General features: G+C 33.3%; 1 protein-coding gene across 1 annotated transcript; it reads right to left on the reverse strand.

Moving 5' to 3' along the window:
* Nucleotides 1-7,536: 7,536 nt before the first annotated feature.
* LOC143922411 (sodium/potassium-transporting ATPase subunit alpha-like) lies at nucleotides 7,537-18,250 on the reverse strand. Its single transcript, XM_077445637.1, has 10 exons — nucleotides 18,177-18,250; nucleotides 18,084-18,108; nucleotides 16,072-16,146; nucleotides 15,844-15,962; nucleotides 15,746-15,770; nucleotides 15,558-15,596; nucleotides 10,616-13,418; nucleotides 10,468-10,557; nucleotides 7,850-8,052; nucleotides 7,537-7,671 (listed from the first exon to the last, which is right to left on the reverse strand). Exons 1-10 carry the CDS (start codon nucleotides 18,248-18,250, stop codon nucleotides 7,537-7,539), a joined length of 3,588 nt encoding a protein of 1,195 aa, XP_077301763.1.
* Nucleotides 18,251-18,539: the final 289 nt, after the last annotated feature.

Raw genomic sequence — 18,539 nt, forward strand, 5'->3', positions numbered from 1 at the left:
TAAAAAGCTGCAGTGACATAATACAATAATAATGAAATAATAATATACATAGGATAGTTCGTTTCAGTTTTTTTTTTTATATAAGCCATATGATTTTGTTGCAATAAATACGTTGCAATAGTCTAATGATAAAAATATATTTAATTAAGTTTTATTTATTTTAAATTTTTTCTTCTTTGTTTTTTACTTTCAAATATTAATAATTAGAATTTAATAATTTCAAATAAATTTCATGTCATAATAATAATAATTTCAAATAAATATCAAGTCATAATAAAAATAATTTCAAATAAATATCATGCCATAATAATAATAATTTCAAATAAATATACTGTCATAATAATAATAATTCCAAATAGATATCATGTCATTAAGATTGACTTTTTTTTTATTAATTTTAATTATATAAAATCTTACTTGATCTAAATATATAATGAAATATAGAATAAATATTGTCTTTATTGATGTGAAATAGATTTATATTGTGTCTCATGTTAGAAGAGATTTCAATTATTTCAATGTAATTCTTGTGCTTAATATATCTACGTGTATACCTATGTAATCAAAAGCATGTAACCTTTATATATCAAGTCATAATAATAATAATTTCAAATAAATATCATGTCATAATAATAATAATTTCAAATAAATATATTGTCATAATAATAATAGTTCCAAATAAATATCATGTCAAGATTGACTTTTTTTTTTTATTAATTTTAATTATAATTAAATATAGTATAATTATTATCTTTATTGATGTGAAATAGATTTATATTGTGTCTCATGTTAGAAGAGATTTCAATTATTTCAATGTAATTCTTGTGCTTAATATATGTACGTGTATACCTATGTAATCAAAAGCATGTAACCTTTAATACATGTATCATCAATAAAGTATTTAATCGGCAATGCTTTATATTTTTATTATAATATTATATTTTAATTAAAAAAACACCACTTTATCCACTAACTATAATACATACATACATCCAGGGCCACCGAGAGAAATCCGGGCCCTGGGAAAAATTCATTTCGGCCCTATAACAAACTAAAAACAAGATTTTATATAATGCATATATTTTTAATATGTGAAAAATCTATCAGAACTATAAGAAAAATTACTACAGTATATTGGATGCTATTTTTTTTAAATAAATGAACTACAAAATATGGTATAACAGGTACGATGTCCAATACGGGGCCCCTCGAGTAGTCAGGGCCCTAAAACTTTACCCCGGCTCCCCCCCCCCCTCTTATCGACCCTGCATACATCATTACTTTATATTAATGATATTCCATATATTTTTAAACACTCTTCTATACACTATTCTATATGCTGATGATACAAAAAATTATAAACCTATTTACAACTCGATTTCTTTGAACATATTTCCTTCATTACTAATAGAGCATATGTTTATTTTTATTTTTTACATACATATATACAAATATACGTAAATCTATATTTGTATATATGTAAAAAAATACCGATATATGTAAATCTAAAAAATGTCCGACATCTATGGTCAGATATTACAAGCATCGTATGAATACGATAAATAACGATGAATTTGATTTTTAAATGCTTTTTATTATTACGAAATTATGTTCACAATACATCTTATATCTATTTTAATAGCTACTGATCTACTGATCATTTTCTATTTTACAATTGAATTTAATTTGGTTAGCAATCATAGTATTATATTATTCTAATTTTAATCTACAGCATAATTGGAAAAAGAGCTCAAAAATCTATGATGAATAACGATGAATAACTTTCATGTAACAATACGAATTTTTTTATATTTGATAAACAACTAAAGAGACATCTATGGTGAGCAATATGGTGAAACCTAAGATATAACAATAACTAAAGGCTTGCAACAGAAAATTGGGAAGGAAACGCCAATTTTTACAGGAACCGTTTCAATGAAAATCAGAAAAATTGGCAAATTCTGATAAGAACGAACTCGACTTCGCGGGAATCGAACTCGTAACATCGAGTACGAAATAATTTAACATTCACCACTAGACCACGCTGCTGATTATTCTATGGCAACTTGTTGTTATTCATGGCCAAATTGGCAAATTATTCATGGCCACTTTAACGGCGAGCTCGCATCTATGGGCTTGGTATCTGAGTCCTTTTGTCCGTGTTCTTTTCCGGTGCAGGATGCAGATCACATTCTGTGGTCCTGTCCTGGGATGGAGACTGAGAGGAGGGTTCTGCTAAACAGCGTCAGGGGTTCTCTCATTGGCCCCCTGTATCATGGGGATCTAATAATGAATAAGGCATCGTTTAGAGCTTTCGAAAAGTTCGCGGAATGCTTTGGGAAGCTGTGTTCCCCTGGATGCTACTACTCCACTTGATTGCATAAGCATTTATGAGTTCATTTTTATTTATTTATTATTTATGTTGCGTAGGGGTGGGTGGAGGATCCAAGTAAAAGGCCAACAGTCGTTTCACAGCATTTATTGATGATTAAGGAGATACACGCACTGGCAGTGCTCAGTCCAGAATGACATGATATCGCCTAAGTACCTGCTTATAAAGGGCAGGTCGCTCACTGCATCTACCTCGACGCGTTTATTTACCTATTGTTATAGTCACGTACTAGATATGCAGTCCCACGGTCTCGGCACGCCGTCCCACGCTTTCGCGCTGTCAGATGGTAGATCTCTCAGGACGTCTAATCTGTTTACCTACTGTATAGTCACGTATTCGGATATGTATTCCCACGGTATGAGAAGTGCAATCATTGTTTAGCTTACTTGCACTTAGCCTATCGCTAATCCTTGAAACCACTTATACCAGTCGCACGGTATGCACTTAGTTAATCCGTTAACAGATATCCGTTAAACAGATAATCCTTGAACGGTCACACAGTCTCTGGAATTCTATTCGCTTAATTCGCGGCGTACGTAACATTATTATTTTTATTCTGTGAATGTGTGTGGGTGTTAGTGTGCGTTTGCTGTTTAGGTGTGCGTATGTTTTGTGGTTTGTGTATGTGTGTGTGTGTGTGTGTGTGTGTGTGTGTGTGTGTGTTTACTTGAAGTGTGCGTGCATTCGCACGGCACATTTCAGGTATTGTTTCCTAACGCATGCGCGCTTTATGTGTTAATGCGTTGTTGTTTATTTTGTTTATTTGCACAAACGCTGAACTGAACGAAAATCTTTCTTACGCAAAAACCGCTCGAGTAAGTACGTTTAGATAAAAAAAAAATATTGAGATAAAAAACCAATCCTTATAAACGTGGTGAAATAAAAAATTTGCCAAATAAATGAAAAATAGCACGGAAAAAAAATCCGTAAAAAAAATATATTTTTGACTTTTAAAATTCGCTAGACAATTAATTAGAAGTATTTTAAAGCAATGAAATATAAAAATTAATAGGAAAAATATCTGACTATTGATTACAATACTCACTTTGAGCGTAACAATCCTAAATTTTGAGTTAAAGACCGCAAAAGCTAAAAAACTGTAAAAATCGCGGATTTTCGCGAAAACACTCATATCTCGTAAACGATCACCCACCAACAAAAATCAATATCATATTCGAATTCAGTGGGTCAAACTTAGTAAAGATTGGCTAGTCTCCGCTCTGGTATTTTTTTTTTGTTGCTCAGTGTTATTATAAATTCTGATCATTTAATATTTATTCTAGTTTTAGTATTCTGACCGTTTAATATTAATTCTGACCAATATAATATAAATTCTGACCAAACACGAGCCATCCCAGTTAGGTGTTCTAGACACGTTCCACTCTTTTCGCTTAATCCTTTCAAAACCAATTTCCTAACATATTCCTATCTACAGCGTATTAATCGTATGCGTAATGGAGAGCAGAATGAGGTAATACTATTCGGTATTTCCTTACATCAATTCAGGACTACCACCAGGAGTGTTTTGATTGACTGATCCATTTCTTTTTCTATTTTTATTATATACTGAACCCGGCATGCGTTGCAATGCCACAATAGCGCACGCAATTCCCGCTCTCGTTCCCGTTCCTGTTCCCGTTCCCGTTTCCGTTCTCGTTCCCGTTCCCATTTGTCGGAAAAACGCAGGCAGCGTACACATTTGAAATTATTCAATTATTTGTTTATTTTACCGTAAAAAACATTTGAAATTATTGCCTTGCAATGCCATTCATTCCAGTTGTTCCCGTTTCCGTTCCTGTTTTTACACGAATGGTTTTCCGATGCGTGAGCATACCACATACTCCGGTTAATTTCATAAACTTTCCAGTAAAAGAGTTTCCAGTCTTGCATCTCGTTGCTCGTCTGTTTCTTTCGTGCTTCAGGTGTAGATTGACCAATCGCTTTTCGTTTTGGTGGCATAATTAATTGAATGTTTGAATTGGTATTGTAAATATTTCTTTGTTTCTGTAAATTTAATTGTTCGTTGGTTTTCATTGATCGTCTGTTTTTTCAGCGACTTACGCGAATACGAATTTCTTTCTTCAATTGGCAGGCGTCGCGTTTCAAATAATGGTTGTAGTTGGCAGACTTGTATATCGCGTTTCAAATAATGGTTGGAGAAAACAACAACTTTTCAAAACCGTGTCCAATAACGCATGCAATTCCCGTTCCCGTTTCAGCTTCTCGATACGTTTCGATAAGTGAATGTTTCAGTTTCAAATTAATCTTCAAAATAAGGCTTCGCTCGGTATTTGTAATATAAACCGCTTAAACATGTCTAATCTAATATAAAAAAATAAAAATAAATATTTTTTATTTTTTTTAATAAAATACCGAGTGAAGCCGGGTAATACAGCTAGTACTCAATAATCAAATTAAATTATAGTAAAGTATAGGAATGCATACGTGACAGACAGACGAACATTGATTTATATATGTAGATATGTAGGATTGGTATGAGTGGTACGTAATGTCAGGTTGGTATGAGTAATGTATTTGTACGTTGGCAATGCTTGCGCGCAAGTTGGTTGCCAACGTAAACATTTCCATAACTACACTGGCGCTTCATACTTTCGCGTCGATAAAATTTAATTACGAATATTATTATTATTAAGAGATTTTTTCCGTTTTTGTTTTCACAGTAATCTTTCCGGATATGCATACAACAAATCCTGAAAGTTTCATCGTAATCGGTTATTTGGTTTAGGAGCCTATTCGAAACAGACAGACATTGATTTTTATATATATATATAAGATTCTTTATCCAATTATATTAAATCACTTTATGTTTAATTATGCATCGTCCTATTTAGTCATATTTTAGTTTCTATTCTATTCTTTTCCATTTGTTTATCTTTATGTACTAGATATGTACATATATTTTGTAAAAATCTATAATTGAGCTCAGATGTTATTTTGTTATATGTTATCTTTATTTTTTATTAATTTCTACATCTGAGGCCTGTTGATTTTTCAATAAATAAATAAATTACTTTGTCTGTGCATTGTTTTTTGAGTAAAAGTATACCGTATCATAAATAAAATTTCCACGTACTAAAACACATATGTACATATGCAGACTTACACCCACATACGTGTACATATAGGTACATGCGCAGAAAGAACAATTTATCGCCCATTTTATTTGAACCTTCAGTTAAGCACATTCTTTAAATCGAATCGGATGTCTTATTTATATTTTCGATTCGGTCTTCGAGAATTTCTAACTTTATTTGATTTCTGTTTATTTTATTATTTCGTTGATTTTAAATTCTTCTTGATTTGTTAATAATCTAGTTCTTTGGTTTCTATTTTGTATATGATTTCAAATATTTTAATCTTAATACGTATGTATGTAAATTTGTGTTGATTATAGTGTTTAATTAAGTGCATATTAACTTTATTATTAGTGAAGGTGAACACCTTGAATATTTGTGACACCTTGTAAGTATTTTTTCAATATCTACATATTTATTTCTATTTCTACAATTTATTTTTCTTTTTCTTTGGAAAGCATCTTTTTCTATACACATAAAGTTTAAATTAAAATGTTTTAAACACACATCTTTATGCGAAATCTCGATAAATAAATTAAAAAATACATATGTATTTCGATGGTTTAAAGCTTGCGTTTGTTTCCAAGGAATTCATCGACAATCCAAAATATATAATTATATTCAGAATAGATTTCAAATCTCCCGATGCTGAAATTGACTGGTTTTTTTTCGCGTATTATACATATTTCTCAAATTGAATCTTTTATTCACATGAATAAAATCGTGATTATAAGATTGATCTCGTTTATTACGTGAAAATATATTGAAGTGTTTATGAATTTTACACAACAATCACTACGGCTTGATTAATACTGATCTGATAATTGCAACTGACATATTTATGTACGTAAATACACGTTCACGTGCTATGAGAGCACTTTAGTATGCACATACACCGGCTATGAGAAACTCACACAAGGCAAAAGTTCTATTTCCGGTTGTTGGATTTTGTTCAAATTTTATTCATTACTTAAAATTACTATATATATTATACACATTAAATATCAAGAAGATAAAAATAATTTAAAAGGTCAAAATAAAATAATGAAATATTGTTTTAAAAAAAAATACTACTTTCGGTTTACGAATTCTGACCAAAACCTTACCAACTCTAAGTTAGTACATAAAAAATACAAATATAAATTTTCAGTTCGATACATTCAGGGATATGGAAAATATCGTGTAGTTAACATTTTTAGTAACATTTTTGAGTAACATTTTTGACATTTCTAAGAAGAGAAAATCCCACTTGCCGTTTATTAAATTTGATGATTTTTTTTTATTTTCATCACATTGGTACAAGGATTATACTTGATTTTTCTCGTGAAGAACACACGTGTTTAAGGGGTCGAAAAAAATAGTGGAAGATAAATCGAACAGAAGTAAACCGACACCGACACCGACGGCTCACTAAATTTTATACATAACTTGGTATTAAGCTTAAACTTAAATTTCAGTTCAATAAACCAAAAGGTTTCTGAGAAAAACATAAAAACCTCGATTCTCTAGAGTAAAAGCACTACTTCCGGTTCAGATAAAAATATTTAAAAAATATTAGCGCATAAAGTTTATAATTTCTATTACATGCAAAAATTTTCAGTCTGATTTGGTTTAGCGGCTTGGGACTGTAGGGTTTCTGAAAACCCGGGTTTTCAAAACCCGACGGATCCGGGTGCAATATTTTGAAAACCCGACGGGTCCCGGTTCTAAATCAAAATTAAAATCTTTCAGATTTTAAATTATTCATTATGTAAAAGGCGATAACAACATATAATAAAGAAATACAAATACAAATATATAATAAGGAAATACAAATACAAATTCAAATAAAAGTATGTATATCATAATATAAATATGTATAGACAAAATTACAATACAATTAAAATTTTATTTTATTCTCCTAATTTTAATATAATAATATTTGAAATACACTAAAGCATTGAGAGACTTATCCCTCGATGCCGATCTAAGTTTAGTACAAAAATTATTCGATACCGAAAATTTTCTCTCGTTATCAGTAGATGTAGGTTTAACGGTGCAAAGAGCATTCTAAAGGTTATTAAGATTGACGGTACTTGTATTAGGATTGGTTATACTTGTATTAGGATTTTCTGCGTTTTTCGGAATTAAATTTAATTCCATTGTCATTGCTGTATCATTATCTTCGATTAATATATCTAGATTCTTGAAAATTCAGTTTGAATAACTGAATTTTCAAAAAGTCTATTCATTAGCGCTTCAGCTAAATTTAAATCTCGTCTGGAGGGAACAAAGTTGGGTTCTTTTAGCGCCTTAAATAAATTGATGAAATCAAAATGCACTATTTCGTTTAATCGTTTATCAATATTTTGGAGCAATTCACTTGATAGTAGTAGACTTTTGTTATGTGCGATCTTTTTTTTTTCATATAATTTAACGTGATCTCAGCTGAACACAAAGTTGTGTGATTACGGCTCAAGCCTTCGACTGGCAATTTAGTAGGTTCAAATATCACTATGAAGTTTTCGAGCACTTCAAAATCTATTGAATTCCTAGCATTTGTGAGCAGTTTAATTCTAACAAAGCCTGTTTAATGAATCGTTGATATTTCACAAAAACACTGATCATATTTGAAGACTCCGTTTGAAAAACAGCAAAAAAGTCCACTTTTTTCGAAATCGACTTTATTGTTGCAAACGATAGTCCTGATCATGGACTACATGCTCACTTTTTATTGGATGTGGAAAAAATCTCTTTGCCATTAAAAATGAGCGTCAAAAAAAATAGCCACTTTTGGAAAAACAACACTTGTCCTCAAACGATGCATGTATGTACGTCATATGTTTTATAACTTCTTCTAATGGTATAATATTCTTTTTTAAAACTATTGAATGGCACAATTTTATATTAAAAAAAAACGTTTTTTTATATTATATATGTATATATTTTTTCACATTTCATACCTATGTATATATACATACATTATATGTGTGATTGTGATTGTATGCATATTTACCTCTTATTTCATACCTTCCACATGTTTCTTTACAAATATATAATAACTAGTCACCGGAGCCTGAGGGGGCCGTGTATTGTTCAAAGGTTGTAAATGCATTGTTAAAGGTTTGCCGAACAATGGATAGCACTGTGACTATCCTACCTCTAATAATAATGAAGATTGTAATTAGTGGGTAATAAAAAGTGATGATTTGTATGCTAAGGATGAAATGTCACCCTTAGCTTATCCCACTTTTGTAGAAAGGACTGCTACAGAGTTTGGGATGGGTTTGTTTGGGTTACTTGCAGTCTCCTTTATTATCGGAACACATTGATTTTCTGTTTAATATTTCTAGAACAATGATGGAGAACCTTTTTCTAGTTTAAGAGCCAAACCAAGGAAAAAGTTGCAAAATTGGAAAATTTGGGAGCCACAACATAATAGTTTTGGAATATATTTTAAAATTTAATATAGATCCTACTCATTTATGGGCTGAAAATTGTCGAGTTTTGATGCAAAGAGCCTCATGTGGCTCCGGGGCCACAGGTTCCCGACCACTGTTCTAGAAAGATCAAGTGGCGGAACTTATTAAGTTTAAATATTGTATTTTTAAATATTAAATAAGGTATTTTTCAATTATTATTTTTTACGTGTATTTTGTAACTATTCTTATTATATATTGTACTAGCTGTATTACCCGGCTTCGCTCAGTATTTATAATATAAACCGCTTAAACATGACTAATCTAATAGTAAACATTTTATTAAAAAAAAAAATTCACCCCCCAGAGCCTTTGCCTTCTAGGGCTTTGCCTTCTAGGGCTTCGCCCTCGGTGCCCCCCTGAGCCTTTGCCTTCTAGGGCTTCGCCCTCGGTACCCCCCTTAGCCTTTGCCTTCTAAGGCTTCGCCCTCATGTGACCTCATGCGACTGCGCCCCCTTCAGGGCCCCATGCAGCTGCGCCCCATAAGGCTGCGCCCCCTTCAGGGCGCCCCTGGCGGAGCCCCATGAAACTACACACCTTGCGCCCCCGCGGGGGTGAATCCATTGAATCGAAAAAAATCAAATCGGCGCCTATGAATCGAAAAAAAAATAAATCGAATCATTTGTTCGGTGACAGCTGCGCCCCCCTGGGCCCCCTACGGGGCCCCATGCGGCTGAGCCTCATGCGGTTTTTATTTTTTACGTGTATTTTGCAACTTTTATTTTTAAACTATTATTACTGTATATTGTATTTTTAAATATAAAATGTATTAAATAAATTATTTTTCAATAATTACGGAAGATAAATCGTTTTTTTGCTCTCCTGCACAATTCGTATTTTGTGACATGTGCTGTTTTTCAAACGATGTCTTCATTTATCAAAGAACTCCAACGAGTTTTGCAATCTAAAATTAACTCTTTAGTGTGATTGAGCTCTGCTTTGATTTTGTCTTGCAGGATTCCATTTCGAATAGTAAAAGATTTAAAATATTTTACTACCTTTCCACATATTGCGAATGGAATATACACGCATTCGTTTGTGGTTCAATACAAATGCATCTACATAAATATGAATCAAAACGGGCACGCGTTGTGCCAAATTGATGCTTCATCTTTCTTTTCACACGCATCCACATATTTTCCACATTTTGCGTATGTATTTCACTATCATTTGGATCCACGAAATTATCCTGGTGAACCACTTTTACCGGAATTCGGAATATTCCCGTATGCTGCCCAACCGTCCGAAACTATGTATATGCGGTGGTGTATTTTGAAATATTTACATTAAGGTAATAGTAATTGACAACGTCATATTATGGACAGCAAAGCTTGTTTTAATTTTTCAATAAAACACTATTAAAACAAAAGCAATATATTTAAAAAAACTTTTTTTTATTTCAAACAGAATACAATATAGTACATAGATAATACTATAATAAAATAAATTCAAATTTCTTTTAAGCTAGTCTTTACGAAAGCCGTAGCTCATCCAATGGTTAGGATAATTTCTGACGAAATACTTTCGCAGCTCTTCGAATACGATGTTAAAAAGGGCAAACGGGAGAACCGGAATGATGCACCGCAAGGGAACTGCCCTGGTCCAAAAGATCCTGTTGCAGAAAGGTGCATAGATTAAAACGATAGTTATCGTGACAGTGGCACACACGCCTATCAAAGTAGCATGGTTGTCAATGTCGTGTTTGAACAGCGAAATGACCCTCGTCCTGCAGCTCAGCAGATTGCCCAGCTGCATGATGACCATGCTGATGAAGAACGCACTCTGAGTCAGACCCTCGAGGTCCGCCCTCTCCATCAACGTCCACTCCTGACCATACCAGTCTTCGTAATCGTTCAAAAACTCCGAATACCAAAAACTATTGCTAAAGAAGAGATTGTAAGGCAGGAAGCCGTACAGAGCCATCGTGTAAAAGTACGTGTTGAATCCGGCAGCAGCTTGAATCAGACCGGAATGACCCAGAGCGATGAAGAGCATCTTGGCGATCCTCACTTGCTTGTAGGGACCATTCATTAGGGCAGATTCTGGTTTTTCAAAGGCCAAACTAACAGCTGGGATTATGTTCGTGACCGTGTTGATCAACACTGCCAATAATATCGACAGAGGCAAGGGCAGACCCAAGATCCCATGAGCGAAAAAGGGGAGTATCTCAGCTGCCAGCGGTGTGATGCTGTAAAAGACGACTTTGTTCAAGTTTTCGATGATCAGGCGACCTTTTTCTACACCCAAAACTAGAGATGTTAAATCGTCTTTTTCCAAAAGGATGTCGGCAATATCCTTCGTCAGTTTGTTGCCGGTGTCGTTAAGTGTTATACCCAGATCTGAAGCTTTCAGAGCTGGAATGTCGTTCAAGTTGTTTCCGAAGGCAGCTACAACGTGACCAGCTTTCTGACATGCTTCCACGACGATCATCTTCTGTTGGGGTGACACTCTCGCAAATATCAACTCTTCAGTTTCTTTGATCACTCGGATTATGGTTGAAAATCTCATGTCTTTCAAGTGTTGACCGGTGATGACTGCCGCTGTCGACGCCAGGTTTCCTTTGACCACGCTGTCGAAAACATCAACTTTATCATTGGACAGTGGATCATCGTAGATGGTTTTGTTTCCCTCTGATACAATTCCGCAATCTCTCGAGAGTGTCAATGCCGTCAACGGAAAGTCACCCGTGATCATCACTATTTTGATTCCAGCCTTCTTCAATGCCATAATTGTATTCTTAGCAAAGGAGCGCAACGGATCTTTCACAGATGCGAGACCTAAAAATCGCAAAATTTTAGGCGGGAAGTCGTCGTCCTCTTCAAATTTGTAATTTTGTGGATATTTACTATGGGGCAGTACTCCATCGCAGAATGCGACGATTCGTTGTCCTTTATGTCCCAAAAGAGAGCAACTGTTCTTGACATTTATCAGAGCCTCGCCATTCAATGGTATTTCCCCAGTTTTGGTCAAGACCGTAGAGCAATATTTCAGTACTAGTTCAGGCGCTCCTTTCATCACCACGAGGTATCTATCATCAGTCACTTGCTTGTGGACCAAAATATGATACTTATCGACGGAATTGAACGGTATTTCGAAAACTTTTGTATTTTGATTCCGTACAAATCTGTCGAGGTAATGTTTCATTAGAAAATCGATCAAAGCAGCATCCATAGCGTTTACGAGCTTTTTGGTGGCAAGACTCGGCAGTTGGCTCGGATCTAGAGAAAGACAAATGGCGTGTATTAGAACTTTGAACTGATGACCGTACTTTTCAGCAACATTGCGAAGATCCAACAGCTTGTTGTAATAATACAAACTGGATACGACCATTTCATTTCTGGTCAACGTACCAGTCTTGTCCAAACAAATCGCAGTCACACTACCCAAAAGTCTCACGGATCGAGTTCCCCTGCATATGCAGCCTCTATTCGAGAGCATTTTCATAGTAAACGCTAAACACACCACCAGAGTGATGGGAATGCCCGATGGAATTATTGCCACGATGAGACCATACGTGTGATAGAAGGCATTTTTGTAATCCATGCCCAACGAGAGGAAAATCCCGTACACTATGCATCCTAAAATCAAGTTAGTTCCAATCAGCAGTTTAACGAAGGCGTCTACGCGTTTTTGAAACTTGGACTTTTTTGTTTTGGTCATCGCAGTCAATTCAGCAGTTCTTCCCACGAAGGTTTCCATGCCCGTTGCTATGACTATTCCTCTTCCAGTACCTTCGACGACGCTACACGAGAGGAATGCCAAATTCTTCGATTCCAGTGGATTGTAGTTGGTGCACTCCACACATCTTGAACGCGGTGAAACTTCACTGCTTATGGAACTTAGGTCGATTCTCAAATTATCCGATTTTACTATTTGGACATCGGCTGGAACTATATCGCCCGTGTGCAATTCGACCAGGTCTCCAATGATGAGACTTTCTGATAAGATAACCATCAACTTTCCGCCGCGAACCACTCGAGCATACTTAGGAATAACGTTGTTCAAAGACTTACTAGTAGGATAGTGCTTGTAAGTGTCATAAAATAAGTAAACGGTAGACACAAAACCAGCAAAGAACAGTACAATGGCGACGTACAAGTTTTCGAAGGGCATAGCAAGCTGGTGCCTCTCAGCCCGATATATAAAGAATGCGGAGAATACGCTGATCCAGATGAGTAGATGCATCGATTCGAAGAAGCTCGAGACGAATAGTTTGCATTTCGGTGGTTGATCTAATATTTTAAGCTCGTTTGGTTGGAACTCTTTCAAAATTCGAACGGCCGCCTTGAGTGAGAGTCCATTTTCTATGTCCGTTTGGTAGATGACTTGTAGATTACGCAAAGTTCCACAGTGAGTGTCCGTGTCATACTCCCTTTTCAGTTTGGTTAATTTGTCTTCTTTGGACAATTGTATAATTCGAGATATTTGTGAAGATCTAATCTTCTGGTCCACGCTCATCTCGACAGTTCTTGGCTATTCAATAATAACAAACAAATGAATTCTAAAAATAAAATTTTCTTTTGGTAACAAAATAAATTCAAAAATAATGTATCGTAGTTTATTTAAAATTGAATTCACGGTTTATTTACATACATGTACAAATTTACTTGTGCTGCTTTTTGAGATATTGTAAGACCAAGTTTTGTATCATATTCAAGTTCAATTATCCAAGTTTAAAGCAGATTTATGTAGGTTTTTCATTCTAAAAAAGTTTCTACCATTGTGGAATCGTCAATACAAGAAGGATTCGTCAATACTCGCTTCATAATAGTTTCACCGTAGGATACACATTTGCTTTTATTACAACACTCAAGAATGTTTTGTTAGGTATAAAATTAGAATTATTTAAAACTAGCTGTATTACCCGGCTTCGCTCAGTATTTATAATATAAACCGCTTAAACATGACTAATCTAATACTAAACATTTTATTTAAATAAATAAAAAATAAAATTTAAAATAAAAAAAAAATCAAAAAAAAATCTAAAAAAAAATAAAAAAAAATCAAAAAAAAACAATTTTTTTTTGCCTTCTAGGGCTTCGCCCTCAGCGCCCCCTGAGCCTTTGCCTTCTAGGGCTTCGCCCTCGGTGCCCCCCTGAGCCTTTGCCTTCTAGGGCTTCGCCCCTCTGCACCCCCCTTAGCTATTGCCGTTTAGGGCTTCGCCCCTCTGCGCCCTCCTAAGCTAATGCCTTTTAGGGCTGCGCCCCATAAGGCCTTATGGAGCTCAGCCGCATGGGGCCCCGAAGGGGGCGCAGCCCCATGGGGCCCCAAAGGGGGCGCAGCTTTATGGGGCGCAGCCTTATGGGGCGCAGCCTTATGGGGCACAGTCTTATGGGGCAAAGGCTCAGGGGGGCACCGTGTTTTTTTTTTTTTAATTTTTTTTTTTTTAATATAATGTTTACTATTACATTAGTCATGTTTAAGCGGTTTATATTATAAATACTGAGCGAAGCCGGGTAATACAGCTAGTACATATACATATATATATATATACAAAGTCTCTTTCCAAATTATATATTAGAATTGTGTTACAAAAATAAGTTTCAGGCTTCCTCTCTCTGTATTTTGTAATCTTCAATTCTCGGAATAATTTATCGGAATGGTTGAAGTCCTTTGGTATTGAGATTTTCCAAAAATAGAATTATAAGAAACGATTTTGGCCATTGTGCTCAGAAAACTTCCACTTCGGGGAATGCGCTGTACTTAGTGCTAAATAACAATCCTTTTGAGATTCTTCGTGTATTTGATTTATTATTTCAGACGTGAAAATGTTGTATATTTTCAAGTGTTTTTAAATCCAATTCCTGGGATTCGACAAAAATTCCATGAATTCCTGGGAATGTCTTTCTTAGGTCGACCCGGGTCAGAAACCCTAATATGTACATACATATATGATACCAAAATATAGAATTCAAAATTTGGTCATTCTAAATTCAAAATTGTACATTTTGATAGTGGACAATCAAAGATACATTCATGTTTATATAGCAAAAGCTACCCGGCTTTGTCCACATGTTAAACCTATTTCTCACACAAACAATTATAGAAACAAAAATAAACACAAAAATCAATTTTTATATATACATAGATATATAGACTTCTGGTATTTATTTGAAATTGAATAATGATAAAACTTGCTTAAAAATAAAAATATACATATAAGGCATACAAGGAAACTGGCAGTTTTCCCATTACAATTTTTAAATACTACCATTATAATTTTTAAGACATAATGCAATCTGCGTTGTGGTTTCTTATTGTAGTATTAAATATTTGTACAAGAGAGGTTAAAATACCTTTTCCATTTTATTAGCATCACAAGAAAAACAAAAACAATGATTAAAATGTTTGTTTAATTTAACTGTATTTAACCTTTATTCCATATATGTATTTTTACATTTAAATGTAAATGTAATAAAAAAACAATATATTTATTTGAAATCAAAATTATTCTACATACAAATCTATATTGGTATGTATGTATATTCATCTTCCAAATAAATCACAATATAATATAAGACTTCAGGTATAAATGTAGAGCTATATAGTTTTTTTCACGGAAGGATTTCTTCCATTTTGCCCAACTTATGTTCTGGCCACATGCATTCACACTTTGTTGGCACCGTGAGAGTTACAGGTTCCCAACATCCACTAAAATTATTATTAGATTAACTTAAAGCAAACGAAGATTTCTAATAATATTGAAATAAACAAAGTATGTGTGTATTTATTTGTAAGAAGAGCAAATCACCCATTTATCTTCCTTCTGCTCAGATAAATAAAACCAGTCCATTGCGTACATTGATATCCATCTCTTGAGCATAACTGAAATGATATAATATAATATCAAAAATAAGGAAAATTTATATTTAAACAAATGCAAACTAAAATTTCATACTGTATCCGCGTCGCATCCGACTGGGTTGCACCGTCTTCGTAATATGGTGGTAAATACTCGTATTCGTTATCATTTAACCAGATTACTATTCTCTCATAGGGGCAGACTGGTTGGTATTTCTGGTATTTTAATGTAAACATAACAAAATGATATTATTTTCATAGTAAATATGTATGTACTGTCATGTATACTCGGCTAACTATACTATTTTGTTAATTTTATATTTACCAGAGGGCTGACTTCTCTTTTAATTCTATGCAAGGTAATATTTGAATTGCCAAATTCGTGTGAAACGGCTCCATCCTGAAATTGTATACGAATCAATTGGAAATATTATATTTTAACTAAATAAATGTGTCCAAAAGATTTCGATAAACAAAATTTGCACGAAGAAGTAAAAATTATTAAAGCTGGGTATATGTATATGCGAACATATGTAATATAAGTACATATATGTACATATGTATTGTATATATTTTCTATATTAACCTGATTTCTTATAGTTTACCTGAAAAAAGTACATAGTGAGAAGCAATCCGAAGAACTTCATCCTTTTTTTTCAAACTCTCTATTGTATTTTTCACGTCTCAGTTAATATTTTACGGCATATACAAAAATTTCTCGCATGAAAATAATAAGATGCAAAGAAACTTGCTCCAGTGTGGGGAAAATCGATAATTCGAACATTAAGTCTCTATTAAATATAACCACATATGTATTTATGTCTTAATTTATGCAAAATGGTTTTTAGAAATCATACATTTTTTTGAACATACATAGCTACATATGAGTTTTTCAAACTCTTCAAAATATCACTATAATGTGCAAATTTAATAATTAACACGTTTATAATGAGTGATCATAATGTAGGCAATCGGGGCAATACCCGGCAATTTATGTCCCGGGTCGACCCAGGCAGAAACTCTATTATGTACAAATATTTATATATGTATTTATAAGTATATATATACATACATATGCACAATACATCAGATATCGGTATTCGGTTGATTATACATACATTGAGTAATTAAAAAAATATAATCCAAAATGTGTCAGAATTTTGAATTTTCATACAATATTATGTATATATGTACATATGAATGCTGATTAGCCTATCTTGGGATATGCCCAAAGCCTTCAATGTAGATTTAAGTATTCTGGCATATATATTATATATAGAGGACAGCGGACAGGGAAGCCAGCCTTTTATTATAGTATAGATATATATATGGTTTTCATACTTTCATACTTTCTTTTGTGATTATTTACATTCGGTTTTTGGGTATGAAGTGAAATAGTATTAATATTTTGGTATGTTTTACAGCACATACTACAAAAAAATCAAGCAAAAATTGAAAATTTGCAATATTACAAAAATTTATTTGACATACACCCTATATTTATTTTTTTTTTTATATATATATATATATATATATATATATATATATATATATATATATATATATCTTAGCTATCAAGCTAATTAAAAAAAATACATCTTAATTACTTAACTCTAAAATTTATAATTATCTTATATGTACTGTCCGTCACAGAGGTGTCTCTTTGCACCTCGCAAGAATGCATCCATGGTCTTAGCAGACCTGATGCACTCAGGATGGACATTATACATTAGCACACCCCTGTGAAAAACACCCCCAGCTGTCTTATTTTTTCTTACTCTACTTACAACTAGTTTGTCTTTATTTCTAGTATAAAATTTATCTCTATTCCTTATTATATAATCATCAAAGTACTTAGGCAATAACTTATGATCTATGTAACTTACATATAAACAAAAGACAATGTACTAATATTTAGACTAATTCTAATACTCATCCATCTAAATTCATTTAACATACTTCCAATACTCTTAAATCTACTCACATTCAAAATACCTCTCGTAGCTTTATTCTGTATTTTTTGCATTTTTTCTAAATCTTGGCCACTAAACAAATTAAACACAGTGGCACAATAATTACACACTAAAATTTTACTTATATAATATATATTTACGTTGTGATGCTGTTTGTTTCTGTTTTTTTAAATATATTTTCGAATTTGCCGAGATGATGTTCTGGCCAAAAACATTCACATCGACAGCTACGGGTTTCCAGCATCCTCTGAAATAATGTTAAGTGTTTGGTTTGCAATGACACCAATGAACCATGTAACTATAATGGGAAGTGACCCGTTTCTTTTCCTTCTGACCATCTGAATAGTGTCGTTCCATTGCATACATTCGAATCCGTCTCTTGAGCACAACTTAAACAGTAATACGATATAATATAATATAAATAGCATGTAATTTACAAACATATAAAGTTGAATACTGAATTCGTATCGCATCCAATTGGGTGACATCGAATTTCTTGATAGTACGGCGGTAGATATTCGTACTCGTCATTGCTCAAATAGACAATAATTTTCTGTGAGGGGCAAATCGACTGGTATTTCTGAAACTTTAATATTTGTTAGCTTCACACATCTCAAATATGTCAACACGTGAATGAAAAAATATATGATAATATTCCTCAAATGGTGCAATATATCAATTTTCGTACACAATAGCTTAAGCTACACAATTGTATTACTAAGTATTCAAATAAATTTGTTATTTAGTCATATTTACTTTTTGATTGACTTCTCTCGTACTTCTATCCAGTATTATTTTTTGGGTTTCAAATCGTTTTGAA

This window comes from Arctopsyche grandis, chromosome 2, assembly GCF_051622035.1.
Source record: "Arctopsyche grandis isolate Sample6627 chromosome 2, ASM5162203v2, whole genome shotgun sequence".
Taxonomy (NCBI): Eukaryota; Metazoa; Arthropoda; class Insecta; order Trichoptera; family Hydropsychidae; genus Arctopsyche; species Arctopsyche grandis.

What these genes read in the sequence shown, in the direction of transcription:
- LOC143922411 (XM_077445637.1), bottom strand. Translation starts at nt 18,250, where the DNA reads ATGACGAGTACGAATATCTACCGCCGTACTATCAAGAAATTCGATGTC. An exon ending in TTGGATGCGATACGAATTCA is followed by an intron (nt 18,109 to 18,176) that starts GTATTCAACTTT and finishes TTACTGTTTAAG; the next exon opens with TTGTGCTCAAGAGACGGATT. An exon ending in AAAGAGAAGTCAGCCCTCTG is followed by an intron (nt 15,963 to 16,071) that starts GTAAATATAAAA and finishes TTAAAATACCAG; the next exon opens with AAATACCAACCAGTCTGCCC.